Below are 25,839 nucleotides of genomic sequence, written 5' to 3'. Positions count from 1 at the left end.
GGACTGGACTCAACTCAAAGCTCATTCTGGTGCCAGGGACAGGGCAGAATCTGTCCTGGATAATGCTGAGACTGGGACAGCATAGAGTGTGTCAGCTAGGGGCCACTGGTTGAAGAAACTACTGACCCCTTCTGTCCCTCATCTTGACATCTTTTGGCCCTTTGAGTAGATTTGGGTGGCCATAGGACACCCCCTTTTCTCTACCATCACATCCAAATCTTAGGAAGTTAGATGTTTGGGGCAACTATCCCTGTACCCCAGTACCACTGACACTTGGTACTCTTCCCACTCCAGCAGCTCGAATATATAAGAGAGTGCTGAAAGGCAGCCACGGCCCCACCAAGACTTACTGCTTTGATTCCCTTTCATTTTATCTGCAGCATTATTATTGATTCTCAGGGGTGCTTTTGAGTATTAATGTTCAAAGCTTAGTTTTTAATAAACCACTTTTGAAAGTATGGGCTGGGAGTTGTTTTGTAGCCAAATAAATATGATGGAGCAATAGTTTAATAAACATGCGATGATGCATCTTAAAAAACCAAGCACAGATGTCATCTTGTTATTATAAGAGCCATTCATAACTGCAGGCTGTGTGTGGCATCTCCATTCCCCCAGAAACAAATGAGCCCTGCTTCATTCTGCTGCAAGAGAAGGGAAACAAGGGGGTGGAAACTGGCTCTTGCTGACCCTGGAATCACCTGTTGGTAGCTGCAAGGTGCCTGCTTCTCCCTGGCTAGCCCAGAGAACTCTTCTGGACATTCATTCTTGCTGGTGTGGACAGTGTCTCTTGGGCCCTTTCATGGAGGTCCCCGGTCTCTATCTTGCTTTCCTCCCTCTTGTTCCTCAACTCCCTTGGTCAGGCTGACTCGGTCAGAATCTCCCTTCACTGCATGTGAGGAAGTCAGAGATGAGTGAGACACCGACCCTCCCTGCAGCCCCTATCTCACACAGCACCACAGAGCAGGGACAGACTGAGCAAAGGCAGAGGCAGGCGAGCCTGGCTGCCTGCTGGGCCAGGGGACTCTGTGGAGCTGGTGCAGGGTGTGGGGAAAGAGGGAAGGTGACTTGAGAGAGGCTGGAATGTGCACAGCCTGCCCTGTCCAGGTTGAGGGTTTTCAGACCCTCAGTGGGGAGACATGGGAGTTTTTGAGCAGGGGACTGACTCTGCTTGGTTAGGACTGTTTCCGAGAGCTAAAGGATGAACTGAATGGGGAAAAGCTGAGACAGCTCTGTGGAGAGACAGTTTTAATAAGACAGATTCAAGGTGATAAAGGCCTGAGAGCACATTGTTCCTGCCTCACCAAAGCAGTTCTTGCTTCTGAAAGAATTGAGTTGACGTCTGCTGGGCACTATAGATGGTGTGGGGTGAGGGTGGTAATCTGGCTGTGGTCTCAAACAGACAAGTAACCCACCAAATTACAGTTCTTCCTGCTAACAGAGCAGGTGTTGGAAGAGGTAAGTATAGGGATGGCCTGACCATCCTTACTAGAAGGAAACCTTAAGTTTTACTCAGCCTATCTGTGCCCTAGACTCTGCACAGTTGCTTCTTGTAGCTACTTATTAGTTCCTCTGTGCCCTGACCCTTAGCTCTGCCCATTAGATTGGCCTATAGTGGAATAGAATTTTTTTTTTAATTTACACATGATTGAGACACCATATATATGATTGGTATGGTCATTGATTCAGTATTTGGAATAAAAGAAGGATCTAGTGAATAATATTCTACTCTTTCCATGTTGTCTTGGGATTCTTGCTGTGTATGTCTCTGTTCTGACCTCCATCATCTCCTTTCTTCAGTCCAGAGCCTCAGGAGAGCTCTGGATAGGCACTGTTCAGGAGGAAGTGCTTCATCCTCCTCTTTAGAACACTCAAAAGTCTATAGTCCCTGGGCCCTGGACGTAGGACCTTCACACAGCATCTCTGTGCTCAGTGATCATCTGCCTGAGTTCTGGCAGCCTTCAAGGCTCAGTTCAGGTGTTGCCTCTCTGTGAAACCTTCCTGGATTCCTCTCAGCTGGGTGATATGTTTTCCTTCCCCTACTCTACCATTCCCTCTGATCTGTAAGACTATGAGGGTTGGATAAAAAGGGCCATGCCAATATGTAGCAGGAAGGCAATCTAGAAAAGAAGTTGGAGGTCAGGGTGGGGGGGCAGGGCTGAACATCAGGATTGAGGGGTAGATAGTCCACACAGGAAAACCAATGAAGTCCACATGCTGACCTAATCAGGAACTGATCCCAGATCCTCACAGAGTGTGTGACCATCAAGCCAGTCTTCTGATACTGGCGCTGATATGTGGGCACCATTGACTTGCTTTATGTGAATCTGGCTAATGATGTGTGGGATTGGCAGAACCTACCACTCACAACACTTTGTTAAGAGTTTCATGGGCTACATTTTACTTTTAACCACAGGATTGTGTTTCTCACCATGGCAGGAACAAAAGTCTGGTGCCCTAAAAGTCTGTTTTACCATATGTGCTAGCACAGGAGAACTCAATTGCTTTACTCATTTCAGTGTAACTGAAGCGAGAGGTCCTTACTCCCACTGGTTGCCTCCCCATTGGTTGCATGAAAGGGAGTCTGGGTCTCTTTGCCCTTTCTCCTTCCCTCTCTCCCTCCTCCCTGAGGCACTTAAACTTTGTAAGTTCATCCAGTCCTGGCACTTCAGAAGTGGAAGCCTGGCCCCCATCCTACCTGTTGATAGTGAGCAGGTGGCCCTGCTCCTGGGCTCAGCCCAAACCTGAACCTGGTTTCTGAACTGAAGAGCCACTCACCCGAAACAGAGGGCACATCTGTCTGGGCTCAGGCTGAGCCATTTGAGGACTCCTCTTCTCCAGTGGAGATCACATTTCCTTCTGATCAAACCAATGAAAAACAACATTCCTGCCTATTTTCTTCTACTAGCAGTGGAGAAGCTGGGCTTCTGCTAAGTAGCTAACTCAGTTGTTTATCAGCCCAGCCTGTGATGAAAGAGACTTGGTGGTATCAGTCTTAGACCTCTACCCTCTGCCCTTTCTCTCCATTTGTTCATCTGATAAACATTTGCTGAGCATTTACCATATGTTGGGTCCTCTCCTTGGCACAGGGGATACCCAAGCAGGCATGATTCCTGACCTCAGTGACAGATCCTTTGGCAAAAGTGTGATCTGTGCTACAGACAGGAAAGTGTAGGGACTGCTGCAGTGTATGAGTTGTATGAGTCTAAGTCATGTGGAGATGATAATAGCTAGAACCTGTGAATTGTAGAGTTATTATTACTAGTAATTATTAATTTATGCAACCAATGTCAATGAGTGCTTGTTAGGAACTAGGTGTTGGCTGAGTGCTGAAGACACAGTAGTGAACACGACCAGTACAATCCTTGTCCTATTGGTACTTACAGTCCAGTTGGGAGCCAGAGAACTCTATGTACTTCAAAAGTGAAATAAAGTTTATCTTTTCAGTAAATGATACAGGGACAACTGAGTAGGCATATGCAAAAGACTCTTCTCAGGTGGAGATCACATTTCCTTCTGACCAAACCAGTGAAAAACAATACTTAGGTAAGCTTAAATCTCCCTTGGTAAGAAAAGAGGACCCTAATACCATATGTAGAAATGAACTCCAAACAATCATGCAGCCAGAGACATGAAAAATTGTGTTCCAAATGTGTACTATGAATTGAAATGCATTCTGCTGTCATGTATAAAAAATTAGAATAAATAAATAAATTTAAAATTTAAAAAAAGATTCCTGGAGCTAAATGTAAATGCTAATGCAGTAAAACTCTTAAAAGAAAACATAGAATTAAATCTTTGTCACTTTGGGTTAGGCAAACCTGCCTTAGATATAGTATCAACCAAAGTGGGGAAAAAAATTGGACTGCATCAAAATTTAAAACTTATGTGCTTCACAGGCTAACATCAAAAATGTAAGAAGAAGGCTGGGGCTGTAGCTCAGTGGTAGAGCACTAGCCTTGTACCTGTGAGGCACTGGATTCAATCCTCAGCACCACTTGAAAATAAGCAAATAAAATAAAGGCATGCTATGCATTTACAACTACAAAATTTTTTAAACGTAAAAATAACAAATAATAATAATAATAATAAAAGAATGTGAAAAGATCCTAGTTGGGCATGATGACACATGCCTGAAATCCCAGCTACTCAGGAGGCTGAGGCAGGAAGATTGCAAGTTTTAAGACTCTGAGAGAGAGACTCGGTCCCAAAATATAAAGGGCTGGGGATGTTGATCAGTGGCAGAGTGCCTATGGGTTCAGTGCCAGTACTGCAAACAAAGCAAAACAGAAAATAATCTACCTAAACATGGACAAAGGATCTGAATAGACGTTTCTTCAAGGTATATATACAAGTAACCAACAAGCATATGAAAAGATGCTCAACATCATTAGTCAGGGACATGCAAATAAAAACCACAGTGAGATACCACTTTGTACTCATTAGAATGGTTATAATAAAAAAGATTGTCAAAAGCAAATGCCGTCAAGGATATAGAGAAATTGGAATATTCATACATGCTATAGAGGGGGTGTAAAGATGGTATAGCCACTTTGGAAAACAGCTTGGCAGTTCCTCAAAATGTTAAACATAGAGTTACTTTATGACCCAGCAAGTCTGCTCTAGGGTATATATATCCCAAAGAAATGAAAACATGGACATTAATGTATTTGTACGTAAATGTTCACAGCAGCATTTTTCATAACATCCCCAAAATGGAAACAACCTCAAAGCCAGTCTGTTAACTGATGAGTAGATAAATAAAAATATGATAAAACCATATATCATAATGTTATTTGTCAATTTCAAGAAAGAAAGTACTGATATACTGCAAAATGGATGAACCTTGAAAGCATTATGCTAAGTGAAGGAAGCCAGTCACAAAAGTCTACTGTCTTGAAGTCTTGGATTACAGTAACAAAATGTGATAGATTGGGTGGCTTATAAACAATAGAAATGTATTTCTCACAGTTCTGGAGGTTGGAAAGCTCTGGTAGATATTTTTTCTAATGCCCACTTCCTGCTTGACAGATGGCCGTTATACTGTGTTGTCACGTGGCAGAAGGCATAAGGGAACTTTCTGAGATCTCTCTTTTATTTTTTAGGGGGGCTGGGATTGTGGCTCTGTGGTAGAGTACTTGCCTAGCATGCTTGAGGCACTGAGTTCAATCCTCAGCACCACATAAATGTAAAATAAAGATGTTGTGTCCACTTAAAAATATTTATAAAATATTTTTAAAATATTTACTTTTTAGTTGTAGTTGGACACGATACCTTTATTTTATTTATTTATTTTTATGTGGTGCTAAGGATTGAACCCAGGGCCTCACACATGTGAGGTGAGCGCCCTACTGCTGAGCCACAACCCCAGCCCCCACCCCATCTCTTTTATAAGGTTACTAATCCCGTCTAGTAGGGTTCTACCCTCATGACCTACTTAACCTCTACAGGACCTCACCTTCAAATATTATCACATTGGAGAGTAGGTTGTTGCCTGAATTGGGGGGAGGGGGGTCATAAACATTCTGGCTATAGCAGCCATGTATTTTATGATCTTATTTATATAAAATGTTCAGAAAAATTCATGGAAATAAAGTAATTGCTGAGCCAGGTAGGAGATCAGAAAAGGGGACTGAGGAATTACTGCCAGTGGGTTCAGAGTTCTTTTTGGTGAGGTGAAAATGTTCTAGAGTGCAATTGTAGTTGTGATTGAACAATTCTAAATATACTAAAAACAATCCAATTGCACATTTCTAAATGGGTGGAATTTATAGTATGTAAATTATATCCCATTTTTTTTTCTTCTTAGATAAACTTTCTTTAAAAAGTGAAGTACAAGACACTATGGGGTCTAACCTTGAATACAGGAGGCTTCTTGGAGGCATAGTGTGTATCAGTAAGGGAAAGCTTTTGAGCAAATGAGATTGAGGTTAACTCTAAAGAATAAAGAAAAAGAAAGGTGGAAGGAAGTTTAGTTAGAAGGAAGAGCAGGTACAAGGCCCTGAATTAAGAAGAGATGTGGAGAAATTAAATCAAGAGAAGGCCAATATGTTGGACTCCAGAGAACAAGGGGGAGAAGTGGTATGAAATTAAGTTGTAAAGTTAAGCAAGGATCATACCACACAGGGTCTCTAGACCATGTTAACAGTTTTAATTTTTGTTCTAAGTGGGCTACCTCTGAGGAATTTTAAGCCATATGTGCATGTGTGAGAGAGACTAACAGATAGGTACACATGATGTAAATTGTAATTTTTAAAGATCATCTGGTTGCTTGGTGAAGACCAGATTGGTGGAAAGCCATGGTGAAGATGATAAGACTGGTTGAAAAGAAACTGGAAAGGTCCAGACAGATGATGTGACTTGGACTACAATGTTAGTAGCAAAAATGGAGGACGTTATCTGGATAGAACTTGTGATGGTTAGCTTAGAGTCTGTGCCTAGTACAGTAAGTATTGTATGGATGAATAGGATTGATATGATTGACTGGGGAGGAGAAAGTGTTAATGAATTTCAGTCTTCAGGCTTGATCATCTTTGTAGATGCTATTGCCATTCACTGAGATGAGGATCCTGGAGGAAGAATGGGTTGGGAATAAGGGAAGGATAATGAGTTCAATTTTAAACAGGTGGAATTTAACGTGTTCGTGAGATAGTCAAATGGAAATGTCACCTAGGCAGTTGAATTATGGGTCTTCCCATGATACTTACCATGCTGCCTTTCAAAATCTTAATTATCATTTAAGAGATTATTTTAGTGTCTTATTTTAGTTTCTGGCTTGATGGTTTTCGAAAATAAAGGACTTCATAACAGCTTAAACTGGTTTACTAGATGGCTTTGGGGGGAAAAATTCTGATTGGGTTTACACTTAGGAAAAAAAGAAAGAGCCTGTGTTGAGGGATAAACACATTTATTCCAGCTCTGCATCCATGGCTTGGGTTGGTTCTTGTCCCCAAATGCTCCAGCTTGAGGCACTTGCTGTCCATGTACAGGATTGAGGTGTCCAGAATGTGTTTAGCTACAGCATAGGTAAACGTTCTACACATTGATCCGAGGATTTTATCTAATTAACAAAAGCCCTGGCTGGTAAATGCATTTGGCTGTCTCTGGGCCTCTGAGAGGCTGTCTGTTTATCGATTGTTGTATCGTTTTGGCTGGATGGGAAGATATTAATGACGGCATCAGAGCAACCAAAACATCCTGCTCTCTTAATCAGTAAATATGTAAATGTCCTTGAGCCTTGCAGTAGATTGAAACCTTTGTCTTAGGCTAGACCAGAGGTCAAGGCCTCAAGGACATTATTTCCTATAATTCGATGTCTATAGTTACAGCGATTTAAGATTATTATACACAGTTTTTTTAAAGGAAGAGTGTAACTCACAGGGGTTTTTTTTGTGTGTGTTGGGGGCCGGGTGCTGAGAATCAAACCCATGGAATTGTGCATGCTAGGCAAGTGCTCTACTATTGAGCTATACCCGCAGCCCTCATGCACGTTATTTGAATGTCAGCTGCCCTAAAGCCCAGCAGTCCAAAGTTGTGTATTTGGTAGAGCTTAGGAACAGAGAACAGCCAGAGCAAGTTGTGATGGGCTTGGCAGTAGCAGAATGTCACTCAAGGGGGAGCCTAACCCTGGGCTTGAACCTCCAGTGTTGGCCCTACTACTTTTGGACTGTGTGACCTCCGGCTAAATTTTTAACTTCCTCAGAGGCCTCCACTATAAACCACCTTTAATGATACCTGTCTGACCGTCCTCTGGGCTCTCTTGAGAGTCCCAGGCAGGTAAACAACTTTGAATTCAAAATTACTCATACCTCCAGGTGTCATGTGTATGCCTGTAATCTCACTCAAGAGGCTGAGGCAGGAAGAGCCCAAGTTCAAGGCCAGCCTTAGCAACCTGGGTTAAATCCCCAGTATGACAACAAAAAAAAAGGAAAGAAAGAAAAAAAAATCATTCATGCTTTGGGTCATCACTGTCACATTCAAATTCCTGTATGTTCCTATAGCTCCTTATACTTCCTCTGTGAACACTTAATACCTTCTGTTGAGATAGGTGGTTTGTTTTCTTGTTTCTCTCAGTACTGTTGCTGTGTTGTTCAGCACTGTGTGTGTAAATAATTAGGAATGACATGTTGAATATTGTTGAAAATGTTTTGTAAATGGAAGAGCATATACTTTAGTAGTTATCACAATTGTAATAAACTGTAAACAGCCAGGGAGAGTTGCACACCCTGTAATCTCAGCTACTCAGGAGGCTGAGGCAAGAGGATACAAGTTTGAGGCCAGCCTGGGCAACATGGTGAGACCCTGTCTACAATAAAAATTAAAAGGGCTGGGATGTAGCTCAGTGGTAAGAGTACTCATGGCTTCAATTACCAGTACCTCTAATTAAGTAAACAAACCTGTAAACAAACCAGAGAACTAACCTCCCTTGGAAATAAGCAAAATGTAACAATGAAGTTGTTTAATCACTAATTAATTAAACAAATAACACCTACTATGTATGGTATTCTGCTAGGTGGATCAGTCAGGGGTCAGCCAAAAATATGTACAGGCTTTGCTTCATAGAGCTTAAAGCCTAGTCAGACATTTATCCTACAAATGTGAAGTTGCTACTGTGACAAATGACCAAGATTTCCCCTCCCCAGAGGGATTTTGCACTCTGAAGTGAAGGATAAGGAAGAGTTTCCTAGGTGAAGAAGATGGGAAGAGCTTTCCTGACAGAAGAAACCTTAGTTTACTAAAACCCTGTGGGAGGAGGAAGCATGGCAATTACAAAGGACTAAAAAAGGCCTATGGGACTGCAGCTAGAGGAAGGTGCCTGGAGCCAGGTGGGATAGGACATGACACCACACGGAGGAGCTTCGTCTTTATTCTGTCAGCAGTGGAGCTGAGTTAGAGCTGGGGGAGTGAGATGGTCGGCAACCCTTCCAGTGGCTGAGAAACATCAGGAACCAGTGTAAGTACCTGCCTCCGAGAGTGCACCTGCATCGTCTTGGGCACGGTTTTGCCCTTCAAGGCAGTGTAGGCTATAAAGCTGCAATCCCCCAAGGCCCAGGGGTGGTTGCCAGGCTCTGTCATTGCTTTGGCCCAAGAGCTGCTCTTATAAAATCTCAGCTCCATCATGGCTATAATGCAGATCCTGTCAGCAAGGTTGAAACCAGTTGGATTTTTTCACCAAGGAATTTTCCTGGAAGTTGGGGCAGATAGAAGTCCAAGATGACTGAAAACAGTCAAGCTTTCTTCACTCTTCACCCTTCTGAGCAGGGGTCCTAGGATCAGAGTCCTCTTTTAAGGCAATAAATGGTACTTTCTTGTGCTTCTGCCCAAGTGGCTTTTGGCAGAAATCAGCAGTTAAGTTCCTTGGAGTCTGACAAAACAAGATTTTAATCCCAGCTATGCTACTGGAGCTATGCTCCATGACCTTGGAAAAATTACCTGATCTTTTGTAATCTTAGATTCTTCATTTGCATGGTAGGGATGATACTCCACACCATTGCTGTGAGGAGTTAATGAGAAAATGCATATAATTTCTACTTAGTACCATGCCTAGCACAGAGCAGGTGTTCAGTATATAGTAGGTGTTGTTATTTAGTGTTTTTAATCACATTGTTTTCTCCGTAATTAATAAAATTAAGATAATGGGCAGAATTTTTGGTTTTGTAAATTTTCTGTATATTCAGCTTTTACTCACTACATTTTTTAGCTTTTAGTGTAAGCCTTCAGAAACACCTCCCCAAACTGATGACCGTTAGTGAATATTAAGATGGGCAAAAAAACTCACGCAGAGCTGAGTTTGCTTAGTTTTACCACGGCTTTTACCATATATATTTAGAATTTTAATTAGTGTTTATAATATATCTAATAACAATTTCTTGGATATATTATTACTTTTATTTATTTATATGTAATAACACAAAACAGTTTTTAACAATTGTGAAATATTTTAATAACATTGTTAATATTATGAACAGTGGCTACTATTTTTGAATGACTTTTTTGTGTCAAGCACTAGGTAAGGCCTTTATCACTAAAGGCTCACATGTATCCCTACATGTATCAGCCCACTTCACGGATGATGAAACCAAAGTTGCAAAGAAAAGAAAAGAAATCCAAATTAAAAAACAAAAAATAAAGTTGCCCACTTAGGAAGTAATCCGTCCCTTCATTTTAAGAGTGACCTACCCAGGATCCAGTTTCCTGTTAGGAATTTTTTAGGTATTTTCTAGCTAAAGGGAATCCAATAGGTTCCTGAAGAAAAACTGTCAAATCCCGACTCCTTGTCTGTCTTCCCCTCAATACAGATTTTCCTCAAATTGTCCCTAACCCTCACCAGCCACACTTGGCCTTCTCACCCTCCCAAGAGGACCCTCCATTCTGGCTTCTCACCGAGCCAAATGTAGACTGCGGTGAACTTTTGCGTCTTCCGGTCCACCCCATCCTGCTGTCTATCTCAATCCTATCGGTGCTACATTGCCCACCTCAAGCCCTTCCTCTTTCAGAAACCTTACGCTAGTAATAATAGTTGTTCTACTTGAAGCTGACTGCTAGATACCTTTGTTCCTTGCCATTGTGTTGTGGAACAGATTGTGTTTTGTCTATTTTTTTTTTAGTTGTTGATGGACCTTCATTTTATTTATTTATATGTGGTGCTGAGAATCGAACCCAGTGCCTCACACATGCTAGGCAAGCGCTCTACCACTGAGCTACAACCCCAGCCCCGTGTTTTGTCTGTTTTTTAAATGAGAAAATTTAATGTATGGGCAGATTAGATTCAGTGCCTGCCTGTGGCCTCACAGCTAGTCGTGATTTAAACACGTAAGTACTTTTCTCACTACAGTTCACTGTGTGTTGATCTTTTTGTATCAGAATTCCCATGGACCTTAGAGACTGAACTGTACAGTATCGTGTTTAGTGAGTTGCCTTTTTGCCTATCTCTAGTTGCTTCACCTAGGTTGTGAGCCCTGTCACAGCAAGGTGGATGGCACCATAGCACCTGCTTCACCATAGCATGTTACACTTGGCTGGCTGGGCCTCAGAAGGCACATGATACAGATAGTCTGACCCTACCCGTTGATTGATCGGTTGATTGAAACGTGTTTATTCTCCAAAAGCTGCCCAGCAGGAGAGCACAGCTCTAGGCAACAGCTGGGCAGACTGACTGGTCGCCAAGAGCCTCCATTCATGTGGATGGGAGGCCCAGGAAGGTTGCATAAGAATCCTCTTTGAGGCTGGGCTGAGCCTTCCATCTCAATGCTCTTTTGTTTGGGAGGTTAGCACCCAGGCCTCCTGGGAAGTCTGTGTGTTTGACCATCCTTTGCAGATGGACAGTGAGCAGTAATAGGAAGTGAAGCACAAACAATTGAGGGAAGCCCCTGGACTTCCCAGGGGCTCAGAATCTAGCCTGCAGGGCAGGATCCTTTCCCAGTTCAGACCCCTGGTTCAGTCATATCCACTACCTGGGTTAGACAAGATCCCAACCTTTGCCTCCAGCATTACTTCCTCTGCTTATTCATATCCACTGGTAGCTTCTCTGATGATCAGCATCTAGTCCTCTTGGGCACCTCTAGGTCTGAGGGGTTCTCTGCCTCCTAAGATAAGTAGATTCTGGTTGAACATGCATTCATTCATTCTTTTTCTCATTTGAAATATAACATACCAGAAAATTTGCCACTAGAGTGTACAGTTCAATGAATTTTAATACCAGATTGTGCAACCCTACCATGGACTTATTTCAGAAAATTTTATCACCCTTTTTTTTTTTTGAGAGAGAGAGAGAGAGAATTTTTTAATATTTATTTTATTTTAGTTCTAGGCGGACACAACATCTTTGTATGTGGTGCTGAGGATCGAACCCGGGCTGCGCGCATGCCAGGCGAGCGCACTACCACTTGAGCCACATCCCCAGCCCAATTTTATCACTCTTAAAACAAATAAACAAAAATCCAGTGTCATTAGGAGTCATATCTCATTCTCTCGGTCCCCCAGCCTCTGGCAATCACTGATCTACTTTGTCTCTATCAATTTGCCTAGTCTGGACATTTCACATGAGTGGAATTATCAATATATAGCTTTTGTGTCTTATTTCTTTCACTTAGCATAACATTTTCAAGATTCATCCACGTTGTAGCATGTGGTCAGGTCTTCATTCCTTTTTATGGCTGAGTAATATTCCATGTATGTCTGTCACATTTGATTTGTCCATTTTTCAGTTGCAAATATTAAGTTGTAAATTTTTAGCCATTTTGAATAAGGCTGCTGTGAACATTTGCATACAGGTTTTTTGTGAATCTGTGGTTTCATGTCTTTGGGGTATATACATAGATATGGAGTTACTGGGTAATTTAGGAACTCCTTATTTATAAGAACCCCCAAATTGATTTTCCAAAGTGACTGCAACATTTTACATTCTCAAGACTAGTGTAAGAGGGTCCCAGTTTCCCAGATCTTCTCTAACACTAGTTCTATCTATATTTTTTATTGTGGCCATTCTAATTTGTTTGAAGTGATATCTCATTATGGTTTTTATTTGCATTTCACTGATGGCATATTGTGGAGCATTTTAATATGCTTATCGATCATTTGTGTATCTTCTTTGGCATTTATTCACTGCTAATGGCCTGACATGAACAATATGCCTCACTAAGCTTTGGGGAGGATACGGAATATATCACGACGATCTCTGCCTTTCAAGGAAGAGAATTATATTTAGTACATATAAGAAGGTAGTGCTTTGTCAACAAGGTGACCTTTAGTCTGGACCTAGAGATAGAGAGCATTTGGACATAAGCAGCAGCTTTGTGGAAAGGTTTTTCTGGGTAGTACTGGTAATGTAAGTAAAGGCATTTTTACTTAACAGAAAATGGCTTTATCTTGTGATGAATTCTGAAGTAACAGTGTGTGAAAGCAGCTGGCGTGGAACTTACATGGAGGGCTATCATCCCTTGTGTGGTCCTAGCACTATGCTCCAGGACTACTTGGCTCTGTTCTCCTATTCCTGACCTTTAAATACTAGGAGCTAGTGCTCCAAACTACATGAGCCTGATTCCCTAAAATGTTTTGGTGCCCTCTCTGAATTCTAGGTGTGGCTGTTGTTGCGAGGACAGGGCAGTTATCCCTTGGCTGGAGATCTTACGCTTCTATGAAAATGGCCTGAGCTTCCATTTGCTGCTTTTGGCAGCTGCATTACGTTCCTAGGTTCTGTTAAGGACCTAGGTAGCTTGTATTCCATGAATCAGATTTGTTTGCCAAGCTTGCTTTAAGCCAAAGGCAAGGCCACTTTGAGGTATGGTTTTGCCACATGAATATGAATGTGTTGGTGGTAGTATGGAGACTGCCAAGAAGAAGGGTAGGCTGGGCCCTTTTCATCCTGATACTAGAAGAAATCTCTTCCAGGGGAGAAGTTTTTAGGAAATAGAACTAATTAGAGTTTCTCCGTCTGCAAATAACTACCTTCTCACTTAAGGCTTTTCCTTCTTTATTATTTTGTGTCAACTGAAGTCCCATCAGATAACTATGGTGCACTGTCCCATGCTAAATGTGAGAAGAAAGGAGTGACAAGGGCTGTGTGCCTTGGAAGGCAGTGTGGTTCCTTAAAGAGTATGGGCTGCTGTCCCAGGCTGCCACTTACTAGTCATGGAATCTGAAGTCACCTACCCTCTGTGAGATGTAAGCTTCTTGTCTAATTCACAGGATCAAATGAGATCATAAATGTCAAGTGCCTGAGGCATAGCAGGCAGCTCAAGAAACATAAACTCTTGAACCCCATCATTTGAGAGCTTTGCTAGACATTAAGAGTCAAGCATGCTGCTGTTCTTGCTGATCCTATGCAAATATCTCTCAAGCATTCTTGACACTTACTACATTATTTGGGTTTGTTTTTTTTTTTTTTTTTTGCCATTTTCTCTCCCCCAGCCTTGCCTCAAAGCTCTGTGTGAGCAAGGTTCATGTCTGGTCTGTTGAGGTGCCCTTCGTGGGCTGGCTTCAAGGAGATGTTACTTGAGTTTTGTTGAGTGAGTGAAAACCAACCTTTGCCATCCCCTCAGGGGCCAGAAATTATAATTGACTTTTCACAGTCTATTTACTGAAAAATCTTGTGGGGTTCTGGAACATGACCGTGGCTCAGGTGGCTCAGGTGCCTACCTAGTTTGAGAAGTTTGAGCCACTATTGTGTCTCACTGCCCTTTGCTCCAGCCCTGAACCCACAGTGGAGCCAGTAGGTGGCGCCTGTAGCCCTTTGCCATACCTCAGTTGTCTGGTTAGACCTTTCATTTTCACCAAGTCACCAAGGTAACTGCTGAGTCTCTGGGACATGCAAATAGTCCTGCGCAGAAGTACCCAGGTGAGGGTGTCCTGAGTTACCACCTGAGTTATGGCTTTGGATAGTTGGATTTTCATGTTTTATTCAATCCTAGTCACTGCACATCTGACTAGGAATGCAGAGATGTTTGCCCTAGAGAGGATCCCAGGAGATCATTAGAGGAATCTGTGCTCCTGTCATCCTTTCTGGAATAGCTCTGCCTCCAGGAAGTTATCCCTGTGGCTTTGTTGCTTTGGCCTGTGCTCACACATGGACCTTGCTTATATTTTAGCTGTTTGCTGAGTGTTTAACTGTCCAGTAAATGCCTCCAAAGCATGGGTATGCAGAATCCATCAAAGTACCCTTGGCACCCTGCTCATAACCCTGAAACAGACAGTCCTCAGGAAAAGCTTGTGGAATGAATACACGAATCATAGGAAGAGATACCTCAAAAAATTGATGTCCACATTGAAGGGGATTCTACAAACAAACTTGCCTTTGTAAGGGGGGAAAAGTCATTAACATGAAAATCTCAGAAAGGCTGAGGAACTATTCTAGATGAAACTGAAGACACATGCAGTGTTTGATCCCAATATTGATCCTGGCTTGCATCTGGATCACAGGGGAGAAATTGCTATACAGGAATATCAGCATAATTGAAGATATCTGAATATAGGGAGTATATAAGATAAAAATAATGCAGTCATCCTTTGGTATCCATGGGGAATTGGTTCCAGGATCCCCCATGGATACCCAAATACATGGATGCTCAGTCTTTTGTATAAAGTGGCCTAGTGTTTACATATGGCCTACACATATCCTTCCTTATACTTTAAAGTCATCTCTAGATTACTTATAATACCTAATACAGTATAAATGCTGTGTAAATGGCTGTTATATTTTTAGGGAATAATGATGACAAAAAGTCTTTATATGTTCAGTATAAATGCAGTTTGTCCCTCCAAATATTTTCTATGTGTAGTTGATTGAATCCCCTGAGGACAGAACCTGGGATACAGAAAACCAACTATATATCAATATTAAATGTTTTGAATTTGATCTTCATTGGTTTAGTGGTTCTGTAAGAGAATGATCTTGTACTAAGAAATACATACTAAAGTATTTTGGGGTAAAGAGTCATAATGTTGCTGGGCATGGCGGTGCACGCCTGTAATTCTAGCTCCTTGGGAGGCTGAGACAGGGGGATCGTGAGTTCAAAGCCAACCTCAGCAATGGTGAGGTGCTGAGCAACTCAGTGAGACCCTGTTTCTAAATAAAATTAAAAATAGGGCTGGGATGTGGCTCAGTGGTTGAATGCCCCTGTGTCCAATCCCCAGTACCAAAAAAAAAAAAAAAAGAGAGAGAGAGAGAGAGAGACACATAATGTCTGAAATTCACCCTCACATGGGCTAGGGAAAAGGGGAGAAAAGGAGTGAGTAGGAAAACAAATGAAGCAAATGTAAAGAAGAGATGAGTTGATATATGAAGGGGTTTTTTTGGTGTTATTTTTGTGACTACTCATTAAGTTTGAAAAAAAGTAAGTTTAAAAAAGAATCATCTGTGCTTTCTAATGAGTACCAAGTTTCTGGAAGAGAGATGGGTCAAAAAATGGTCATCTGGTGTTGGTCTTTATTCAGTTAACCCAGCAAGTGTTCATTGGGGTTGTGACTAAGCTCCTCCGCTGTGTGACTTTGAACAGTAGAACAATTGTTATCACAGCAGGTAACATTTTGAAAATATAAGTGGTTTCATGTATATTACTTACTTTGGACATCTCAGCACCCTTGTTTTGGGGTCTGGCAGGCTGATAAAGTGAGATGAATGAGGTTCAGAAAGGTTAGATGACCTGTTCACAGTCACACAGTCTGCCAGAGACAAATGCAGACTTCCTATCCGGGTCAGTCTTTTCAAGGGGGAGACCTTTTGAACCTATTTGTATGTACAAAGAAAGAAGTAGACTGATTCTGCAGGTCATTCTTCAAGTTCAGAAACTTCTGTGATAGGAAATAACCTGTTATGAAGTGTGTGAGTACATTGCACCTACATTTGTTATAGATGCTGTGTACATACAAGACTCTTTCCTCTCACTGCTTAACCCACTTCCCTGGATGTAGCACAGTGTGACAGAGTGCTGGGCAGCAGTCTCACTGGGAATAAGAGCATCTAGAGAGCTTCCTAGAAGACAGGTCCTGAGCTGGGCCTCAGAAGAGGGTATTCGATTCAAGTAGCCAATGTGAAAGAGGCCAGAGAGGCTTTGTGTCTATGTAGTCAGATCACCAGGCCCCCTGCCTAAAGTCCCCTGGCCCAGGCTGGTATTCTCTGAGAAGCAGCCTTTCCAGTTCCCCGCCCCCAGCTTTGCCTGGCTGGGAGATAAGGCACAGATGGAGGCTGCCTGGGGATTCTAGCCCCTGGGCACCTTGCCTCTGCTCAGACAGTGGGCCTGGTGCTGTTATTACTGTAAACAGGGCCTTCTGCAAGGCTCCAGCCAGGGTCCTGCTGCCCAGATAGTGATCATGATTGAGTCTGCATGGCTCAGTGCTTCCAGGCTTCTGATGCAGGTGGGACAGGGCTCCCCATGCTTCAGCCCCTCCCCAGCTGCAGCTGAGGGCGGTTCATGCCAAGGATTCGGAAATCAGTTGGAACAATGCATGATTGAAGTTCACTGGCCGCTTTGTATTGATTGGTCATAAAAAAAAAAAAAAGAAAGAAAAGAAAGAAATAAAAGTCAAGTGGTACCTCCCTCCCTGAGTGGAAAAGCTAGTTAGCCCGAATTACTTAAAACTTCTCCTATCTTCCTGACCAGGACTCTTTCCCTCCCTCCCGCAAATAACAAGCCTGAGGATTGTCCTTTCTTTGAAAGTCTTGTTGAGTGGCACGTGTACTAGGAATCCATTTCTCAGTTTTCATTTTCATGCTACATATATTTAGAATCATAAGATTTTAGAACTGTTAGGATTTCAGAAATTATTTCATTCAATTCTCTTGTTTGACTGCAGAGAAAAATAAGGTCCACAGAGACAGATTTATCCTAGGCCACACAGCTAGTTACTTATAGAACCATGACTGGAATCCATGACCTCCAGCCCTCAGACCTGTGTCCACAGGTGTCCTCAATGCTGAGACTGAGGAGCCTCCTACATCTGCAGAGGAGCCTAAGTTCTTTGGACAAGGTAGACATACCGTTATGAGACAGGTGATTTCCAACACAGGCCCAGAAGTAGTGGTGCAAGATTGATGTAGGCAACTGCAGTGGACATATGTTCATTTACCCCCCAAGCCCTCCTTTGTACCGGTTGCCACCGTAGGCACAGGGATTAGGTTGTCATTTCTAAAGGGACATGCTTGCTACTAGTGATCTAAGTGAACAGTATGATGACTGTATTGATACAAGTTAGCACAGGGGATTGTGGCAGCAACAGGGCCATCTTAGGCATGACTTCTTAGAAAGTATAGGATTTTTTTTTCCCTCAAAGTTATTTTTTTTTTAAAGTAAAAGAAAGGTCATTGTTATAAAAACAACTGAACTCCCCACAATACAGAAGCTTTTACAGCAGAAAGTGAAAGTTTGACTCATCTCTCCTTTTCAGATCAGAGGTGATAATTTACCTCTTGGTCTCTGGCCTGCCAGCTCATCTGGGTCCCTGCTGGCTGGAAGCAGCCTTCATGGTTTTCCTGGGATTTGTTCCTCTCCTGTGTAATCTTCAACCCTTGGGCTAGGGAACCCTTCCTTGTTCTGTCACTGCTCTTGCTTGGGGGATTTTAGATGGTTCTCCATCTACAGATAAGTTCCAGCTTGCACTGTATTCCAAGTTCTTTTGTATATTATTCTAATTTACCCTATCTCCTCTTCTTCTTCTTTTTTTTTTTTCCAACTTTATTTATTTTTATGTGGTACTGAGGATCCAACTCAGGGTCTTGCATGTGTGAGGTGAACAGTCTACCGCTGAGCCATAACCCCAGCCCCCTGTCTCTTCTTTAAGATGGTGTAAACCCCAACTGGAAAATGGTAATGGTATGGGCTCTTCTATTTGTACAGTGCTTTATTGCATACCACATGTTTTCAAACATTTTGTCTCATCCACTCTTCATGGCACCCTAATGTGACATGTAGTAAGACTAGTGGGATCATCTCCATTTTTTAATAGATGTGGAAACAGGCTCAGGGATCAGTAGCTATCAGTTTACACGAGGGAACAGAGTGCAGTTCATATTGGGTAGGTCACTCATTTGTCCCACGGCTTCTCATGTAGTAAGTGGCAGAGTCTCAATTTGCTCTTTCAAAGATCTTCCCTACGCTACTGCCTGAGAGGTAAGCAAAAGCTGGGATCCACCTCTGGATTTCTTCTGTGGTTTCCTGTGCTCTCTTGAAGCCACCTCCAGTGAGTTTCACCCTCCACTGCCCTGCCAAGCAGGAGAGCTAGTTCATTAGGGAAGGGCCTTCCACAAGTGTGGAGTGAGCCCAGAAAGGCCTGCTGTGTCCACCCCCACTCCCAGCCCAGCCCAGCCCAGGCTGTTCTGCCCTGAGTGGCAGCCTGCATTAAGCATTCTACTCATCATCTCAGGGATGATGGAATCCTAACCTTTTCGGAGACACCATGCTCTGTCACAAGCATTGCTCTTTTTAAAAGAGATTAATTCACTTGCCGCATTTTGTCCATTGGTGAAAATCACAGGGGAGAGCAAGGGTGGCTTTCTTAGGCCTCAGAGGCCTTTCAGCCATGCTCAGCAGGCAGCCAGCCCCCAGCTGCCTGGGACTTTGAAATGACTGCCCGCTGGGCATTCACTTGCAAAGCAACCAGTGAAATGGGGGAGACCTGGATTGTGAAATTCTAACTTTTTGGGCTGCTCTACACAAAGGGGAAGAGGGGAAGGGCCTACCCTGCTCTGTAAGAGGAAAAGTTGCTGTGGTGGTGGTAAAGTTAGCTCTGGTCCTCCCTCAGTTTGTCAGGTGTACCACCCCTTACAGAGTTCTACCATGTGGTATCTCTGTGGTGTCTCTCAATCCTGACAAACATCTTACACAAATCTTCTCTTTCATAGCTAGTAAATGACAGAGCCAGAATCTGGACTCCAGCCCTTGAACTCCAGGGTTGTTGATTTTTTCCCATCAAATCTCAGGCCCAAAATGTTGCAAAGAATGATGCTCAGCCAGGAACCTGGGCAGGGTTTGGAAGCCGGAGTCTTACTGAAGAAGACCATGGTTTGCCTTCTGTGAATGACCTCACAAGTTTGTAGAGCTCTTTTCTGAGTTTTTCAGTGCTGTTTCCCAAAACTCATGTGGCTTGATAGGGATTGTGATCCTCAGTGCATCTATGAAGAGACTGAAGCTTGGCAAGATGATATGCCTGATTAGGCTATTAGAATGATAGGTGGCAGAGCTGAAACTAGAACCTAAGCTCCTGACTCTCACCTATGTTCTTTCATTGAAATGCTAGCAAGTTGAGGGAAGCTGCCTCTGCCAGCTGTCCCTTTTTTTTAAAAGAAAACCCTGCAATGTACAGAAAAGAAAGCCTCTAAACACAAATATTCATATCATTAGCACAAAATTCCTGGTGATCATCACAAATTAAAACAATAATGTAATACCTTTTGTACACATTAAGACTGGGACTGGCTACTGCTAAGTATTGGCAGGGAGAGTGTGTACAGGAATACCCCCATCCTGATAGTAGGAGGGCAGATGCAGCAGCTGTCCTGTGGAGGACTCTGGCACTGTTTAGCCATATTAAGTACTCACACAGCCTATGACCTAGGGATCCCACTCCCAGTACATGTCCTAAGGAAGTACACAGTTCCAGAAGGGGACATGTAAGCGAATGTGCTTTGAGCATTATTTTTGGTGGCTGGGAGATGGTGGCTACCCGAGAGGGTATCCCTGGGACAGCAGCAAGGAAATATTTGGTAAATTATACTTGTCCCCTTTTCCTCATTTTCTACTCATCCCCTTTTTTTTTTTTTTTTAATTTTTGTGCTATTGGGGATGGAACCCTGGGACTCTCTACCACTGGAATACATCCCCAGCCCTTTATGTTTTTTTATTTTGAGATAAGATCTAGCTCAGTTGCTGAGGCTGGCCTTGAACTTGGCAATTCTCCTGCTTCAGCATCCCAGTTTGCTGAGATCACAGGATAACCGGAGTGTATTACCGTACCTGGCTATTCACTCCCTTTCAAATGCAGCCTGCTTAAGTTATTAGGTTAATTTTGTTATTACTTTTGCCCAAAAACTTTGAATGACAGCCTCATTGTCTTTAGTAAAAGGCTAAAGAATGACAAATGGGTTTCTTCTTTATTGCCAGCTTCAGTTGAGCAGTGGTAACTGAGACCTGTGTTGAGGAAGGTTCTGAAGCTCTTTACTTGCCTCCCTCTTCTCTCACTCTCCCATTCTTTTCACCAGAGTTCTAGTCTTTCAGCTCAGAAACCTCTTTTTTTCTTCAGCCTGTCCTGATTTTCTGACCCTTTCTGGACCAGAGAAGTGAGGCCTTCTACAACATTATAATTAGGATCAGAACTCTGCCCAGACTCTGAAGCTTCAGAACCACACATTTCCTTGGTACCATGTGGTCTGCTGACCTAGGAAGAGGAGGTTTTAGATTTTGTCTCACAGAAAATTCATCCCAGGGTTCTTAGCCTAATTAACATCTACTGCTACTGGAAATTGTTTCCTCATAAAAGAAGTTTAACAGTATGTGGTATAAGGCTCCAGGTCTTCATCTAAAGAAATCCCCAAACCAGAGGTGAGAGGTGAGGGTTTCTCTACCTCCTGTAATTGTTCCCTCACAGTTTGGGTCCCAGGTGTACCACATTTCTTGTAGGACCTCATACACCCCTGGCCTTGCTCTCTGAGTGAACAGGCTGCACCTCTGCTTGGAACACGTGATCCTGTTTTATGTAGCTAATTCCCCTTTTTCCTCACCTCCACTGAGAGGTCTTCTGGTCACCAAGGCTGGGTGAGGTTCCCTTGTTGTGCTCCTACAACTTCTAGACCCCATTCGTAGCACTCTTGACATGCGTAGTCTGTGCTTAGTGGGCTGTCTCCCTCTCAGGCTGTAACAACACCTGTCTCAGTCACTGCATCAGGACACATGGCCCTCAGAGCTGAATGAGTGGACAGATACATGGTGTTTCTTACCATCCTTCCAAGCCTTGTTTGCTTGTTTACTTTAGCTGCATAGACATTTTATTTGGCTTGTTCCAGAGGAGCATTTACTACAGACTGTGGTATAAGAATGGTGCTAGGACTCGGACCAAAGCCTCTGGGCTCTGCCCAGTGCCCATTTGGCTAGACCCACTGCAGTGTAGACAGCCTCTCAGCTCCCTTAACCCTCTTTTACTAGTCACTCATAAGGACATCCTGCCTAATGGGTGAATCATAGTCTCAATTTTCAGTCTCTTCCTCTGCTGGTGCTAGTCCTTGATTTCCTGCTATCCTGAGTCCTCCCTCCACTAGCTTGTATGCTTCCCTAGAGCATACCCCATGTCTTCACCTCACTTGGATCCAGAATCCAGCACAGGAGCAAAGCACATGCCATTGGTTTGTTGAAAGCAATTTAGGCTTTGCCATTCTTGTTTCATGGAGCCAACATGTCTTTGGAGAAAGGGTGGTGAGGGATTTGTTCAGAAGGAGTCCACTTATAAAGTCATTACCAACCTGGATTTCAGTCACTGAATTGCCCCTAAACTAGCTGTGCGACCTTGAGTGATTTTTTTCCCTCACTGAGTGTTTCTTTATCCATGAAAAAAATACTATTTTACCCTCCTTAAGCTTATGTGGAGAGCAAGGAACTCATAAGTATAGAGTGCCTGGGGCAGTTCCTGCTCCTGCTGGGTGCTGAGTAATCCATGGTTCTGTATATTCCCCATCCCTACCCCATACCACAGGGCCTCCTGTTTTGGGGACCTAGAATTCAGATTTTTAGTGGTATACTTAAAACCCTGGGTTTGTTCATTTACTTGACAATTAGTGAGCTCCTCCTATATGCCAGGTGCTGATGCATAGATTAAAATAAGATCTCTGTGGGCTTTCCTAGGAACCTGATCTAGCATTTCTAATGTTCTTCCCATCTTTCCTCAGGCTGAAAGATTTGCAGTTGTCTCAATACAGATAAACTTGAGAAATTGATCCATTTGTAAACTGGGAATCACTTAAATAAGACACATGGGTAGGCATTCTAAGTTAGGCAAAGTGAAATTAAGGGAAGGAGGCAGAGCTGTAGCCCAGGTAAGTCAAAGAAAGCTTCCCAGGAGAGAGTCCACAGGCCATGTTTGTGAAAATTTTTCTCTGCCTCTTTTCAGGCTATTATCAGAAGGTGCAGATGTCAACACAAGGCACAAACTTGGCTGGACAGCACTCATGGTGGCAGCCATCAACCGAAATGACAGGTAAGAATTTCCCTCCACACAGCCTCCCTAGCTCTTTGCAAGCTATGTTCCTGACCACTCTCTCACCCTTGCCTTCCCCTTGCTGTGTTTTCCAGAGGCAGGGACATGATTGAGTCTCAGGTTCCAGACTTTACCTGGTGCATTGGATTGGATAGTGGATGTGGAAAGGGAAGGTGTGACTTTGGATCTTGATTCCATTATTAATTGACTTTGTGACCTTAGGCAAGGTCATTTGCATTATCCTAGCATCCAGATGTTTGAAAGCCTGTTGTAAATGGTTAAGTGTATATGTGTTGGTTATCATCATGTTCTTACTGTCTATAGACTATCCATATTAAGAAGCCGGCAGTCACTTTCTCTAGAATGGCTCCACTAGGTGCTTTTTCTTTGGAGGTTCTGTTGGAAACTAGGAAATGTGGGGGCCTTCCTTCCCTCCTATTGAAGGTTGTGCTACTTTCCACCTGTGCCCATTCCTTTAGGGTTGTAGGTATTGTGTAAAAATCAAAAGTGGTGCATCTTGCATCAGGAGTTATCTCTAATTTTCACAGCCACCCCACAAAATATGTATTGTTATACTCATCTCCAAACTGAGAAAACTGAGCCCAAAGAGAAAAAGTGATTTGTTGGAAGTCATACAGACAGGTCTTAGAACCTGGCCCAATGGCTTGCAAGATAGGTGTTGTGTACTTTATCTCACTGCTGCTTCTTCTTGCCACAGCACAGACTATTGCTGGACACTGCCTTTCCATCCCAATTTGTTCTGATTTTTGCCCCAGGGTTGATATAATTCTGATGGCATAAAGTCTACATTCACTGTAGCTATGATTATGCAAAGGAATTAAGTACAAAAGGTGCTGGGCACAGTGGTGCACACCTGTAGTCCCAGCTACTTGGGAAGCTGGGGGCCAGAGAATTCCAAGTTCTAGGGCAGCCTGGGCAACTTAGACCCTATCTCAAAACAAAAATTATTTTTAAATGTTCAAAAAGAGATGCTTTCAAAGGAAACAGACTGAGCACTTTAGTAGCAGCCACTGAAATTGATAATTGGGGGTACCAATTTTAATTCTCCCTTCAAGGTTTTTCAGGCCTTTTTCTGCCAATATCAGCCACCTTTGAAAGGATCCTAAATAGGGAGGAAAGCTACAAAACTTGAATTTAAGAGTATAGGGGTGATCTCTCTCAGATTATCCAAGAAACTTAGCTGTTCTTGAAATAGATTTATTTCACTATTTCTTTATCATGAACTTGTTCTCAGTCAATCTGTTTCCTTATTTGCTGTCTTTAGCTCCAAGCACTCACTTTTTCTTTAAAAGATAATTGGTATATGCTGGAGGTATAGCTCAGTGGTAGAGCACATGCCTCACATGCTCAAGGCCCTGGGATCAATCCCCAGCACCCCCCCCACACACACACACACACACTCACACTCAAAAAGTGGAAAAAAGATAATTGATACAAAAAGGCTCTGTGGTTGAGAGACCTGAAATCCAGTCTTGATCTGATCCTCAGTTGAATTTCAGAACCACATGGACACCTGTTTGCCCACAACACATTAATTCTACAAACATTTAGTAAATGTCTGTCTGAGTCAGGCCTTGTGCTAGGTCTTCGGATAATCAGAGACCTTGTAGAGCTCACCGTCTAAAGTGGAAAAAGAAATGGAAGTAAAGCAACTTTCTTTGTCAGCAGAGTAGAATTCATTGTGTTCTTTTAAGAATTACATTAGATGGGCTGGGGATATAGCTTGTTGGTAGAATGCTTGCCTTGCATGTACAAAGCCCTAGGTTTGATCCCTGTACCACAAAAAAAAAAAAAAAAAAGAATTACATTAGGTAATCTGTGTGCTACAGATTATAAACGGTTCGGTGTTATTGCTATGTTAGATTGTCTACACAAGTCTATTCTCTATCACTCATTCTCCACCCTAGCCACCAGTCCTCTTCCCTAGCTTTCAGATGTCTCCATCTACAAGGAATAGCTGGTGATAAAGGAGGAGATATGTTCCCTTCTGGGTATAGTATTTTCAGAGGTGAGACTGAATAGGAAATAACAATACACTTAAGAGTACTGTCAATTAGTGATCAGATAACTAGTAGATATGCTTTTGGGGACACTTCTCTCTGAATCTAATGAGTTGTTGGTTTAACTGATTGCTCTGTCTTTATCCAGGGGCATTAGCAAATCAGTGATGCTTGTTGAGCAAAGTGAGAGTGTTGGCTTATATTTATTTGCTTTGGTTCCTAGAACTAATAACTATTTTTTAAAGCACTTTGTGCCCTCCTCTTCCTTCCAGTATTCAAGGAGAGCAAAGTTTTATTGAACTGAGCATATTCTTGGGTTGAATCTTTAAATTTTTTTTTTGTAGTTGTAGATAGATACAATACCTTTATTTTATTTATTTGTTCTTATGTGGTGCTGAGGATCCAACCCAGAGCCTCAAACATGCTGGGCAAGAGCTCTACCACTGAACTACCTCAGCCCCTCTTGGGTTGAATCTATTTATTCATATCACAAAACTTTTGGGGGCCCCTACTGTTAAGTACTATTGTAGGTACTTGAAATAACATCAGTGATAAACTGACAAAATCCTTGCCAACACAGAGCTCATTTGTCTATTGGTCCTGGTTCTTGGGTGGAGTGAGGCATGAGCAGACAATAAACAAAAGGTATAATACAGAATTAAACTGTTTAAGACATGAAACTGTTAAGAAGTACTATGGAAAAAAGGAAATGTAGAACATGTGAAAAGGGGAGTATCGGGAGTACATTGGTCAGAGTGTGTAGGCCCATACTATTGTTTTTCCTTGTTAGAATTGTACTGATTCTCCCCAATAAATCCCCAAATCATTCTGGAATCACATTGGCCAGACCTGAAATGCCACCGGCTTTTGAATTGGGTTTGGATGAAGGGAAGACAGAAGGGTAGCACCCCTTGATTTGAGGCTGAAAGCAGAAAACCTTTACCTCATTTAGAATGTTGGCAGTCCCTGAGTTCAAAGAGAGAGACTCCAAGAGTAGCCCAGTCACTTCACCCTCATGTTCCTGCTTAATGTTTTAAGTCCTTAAGGATATAAAATACAATATCCTCAAGTCTTTAAGATTAACTTTTTACAAACTTTATTTCTTTATGTATTTGTTATTTTATTTAGTTTTGAATAGTCAATTTTT

The 25,839-nt window shown here is 42.5% G+C and overlaps 1 protein-coding gene across 2 annotated transcripts in view; it reads left to right on the top strand.

Moving 5' to 3' along the window:
- Clpb (ClpB family mitochondrial disaggregase) overlaps nucleotides 1–25,839 on the top strand; it is a 138,773-nt gene that overhangs the window by 4,120 nt on the left and 108,814 nt on the right. For both annotated transcript variants that reach the window (XM_040284899.2, XM_005323160.4), the window contains exon 3: nucleotides 22,585–22,671. In XM_040284899.2, the coding sequence (XP_040140833.2) occupies nucleotides 22,585–22,671 (87 nt within the window). The remainder of the gene's footprint in view (nucleotides 1–22,584; nucleotides 22,672–25,839) is intronic.

The sequence above is a fragment of the Ictidomys tridecemlineatus genome, chromosome 4, assembly GCF_052094955.1.
Source record: "Ictidomys tridecemlineatus isolate mIctTri1 chromosome 4, mIctTri1.hap1, whole genome shotgun sequence".
In the NCBI taxonomy this organism is placed as follows: Eukaryota; Metazoa; Chordata; class Mammalia; order Rodentia; family Sciuridae; genus Ictidomys; species Ictidomys tridecemlineatus.
Note: the sequence above shows the minus strand (reverse complement) of the source record. Positions and strands in the feature narration are given on the sequence as shown.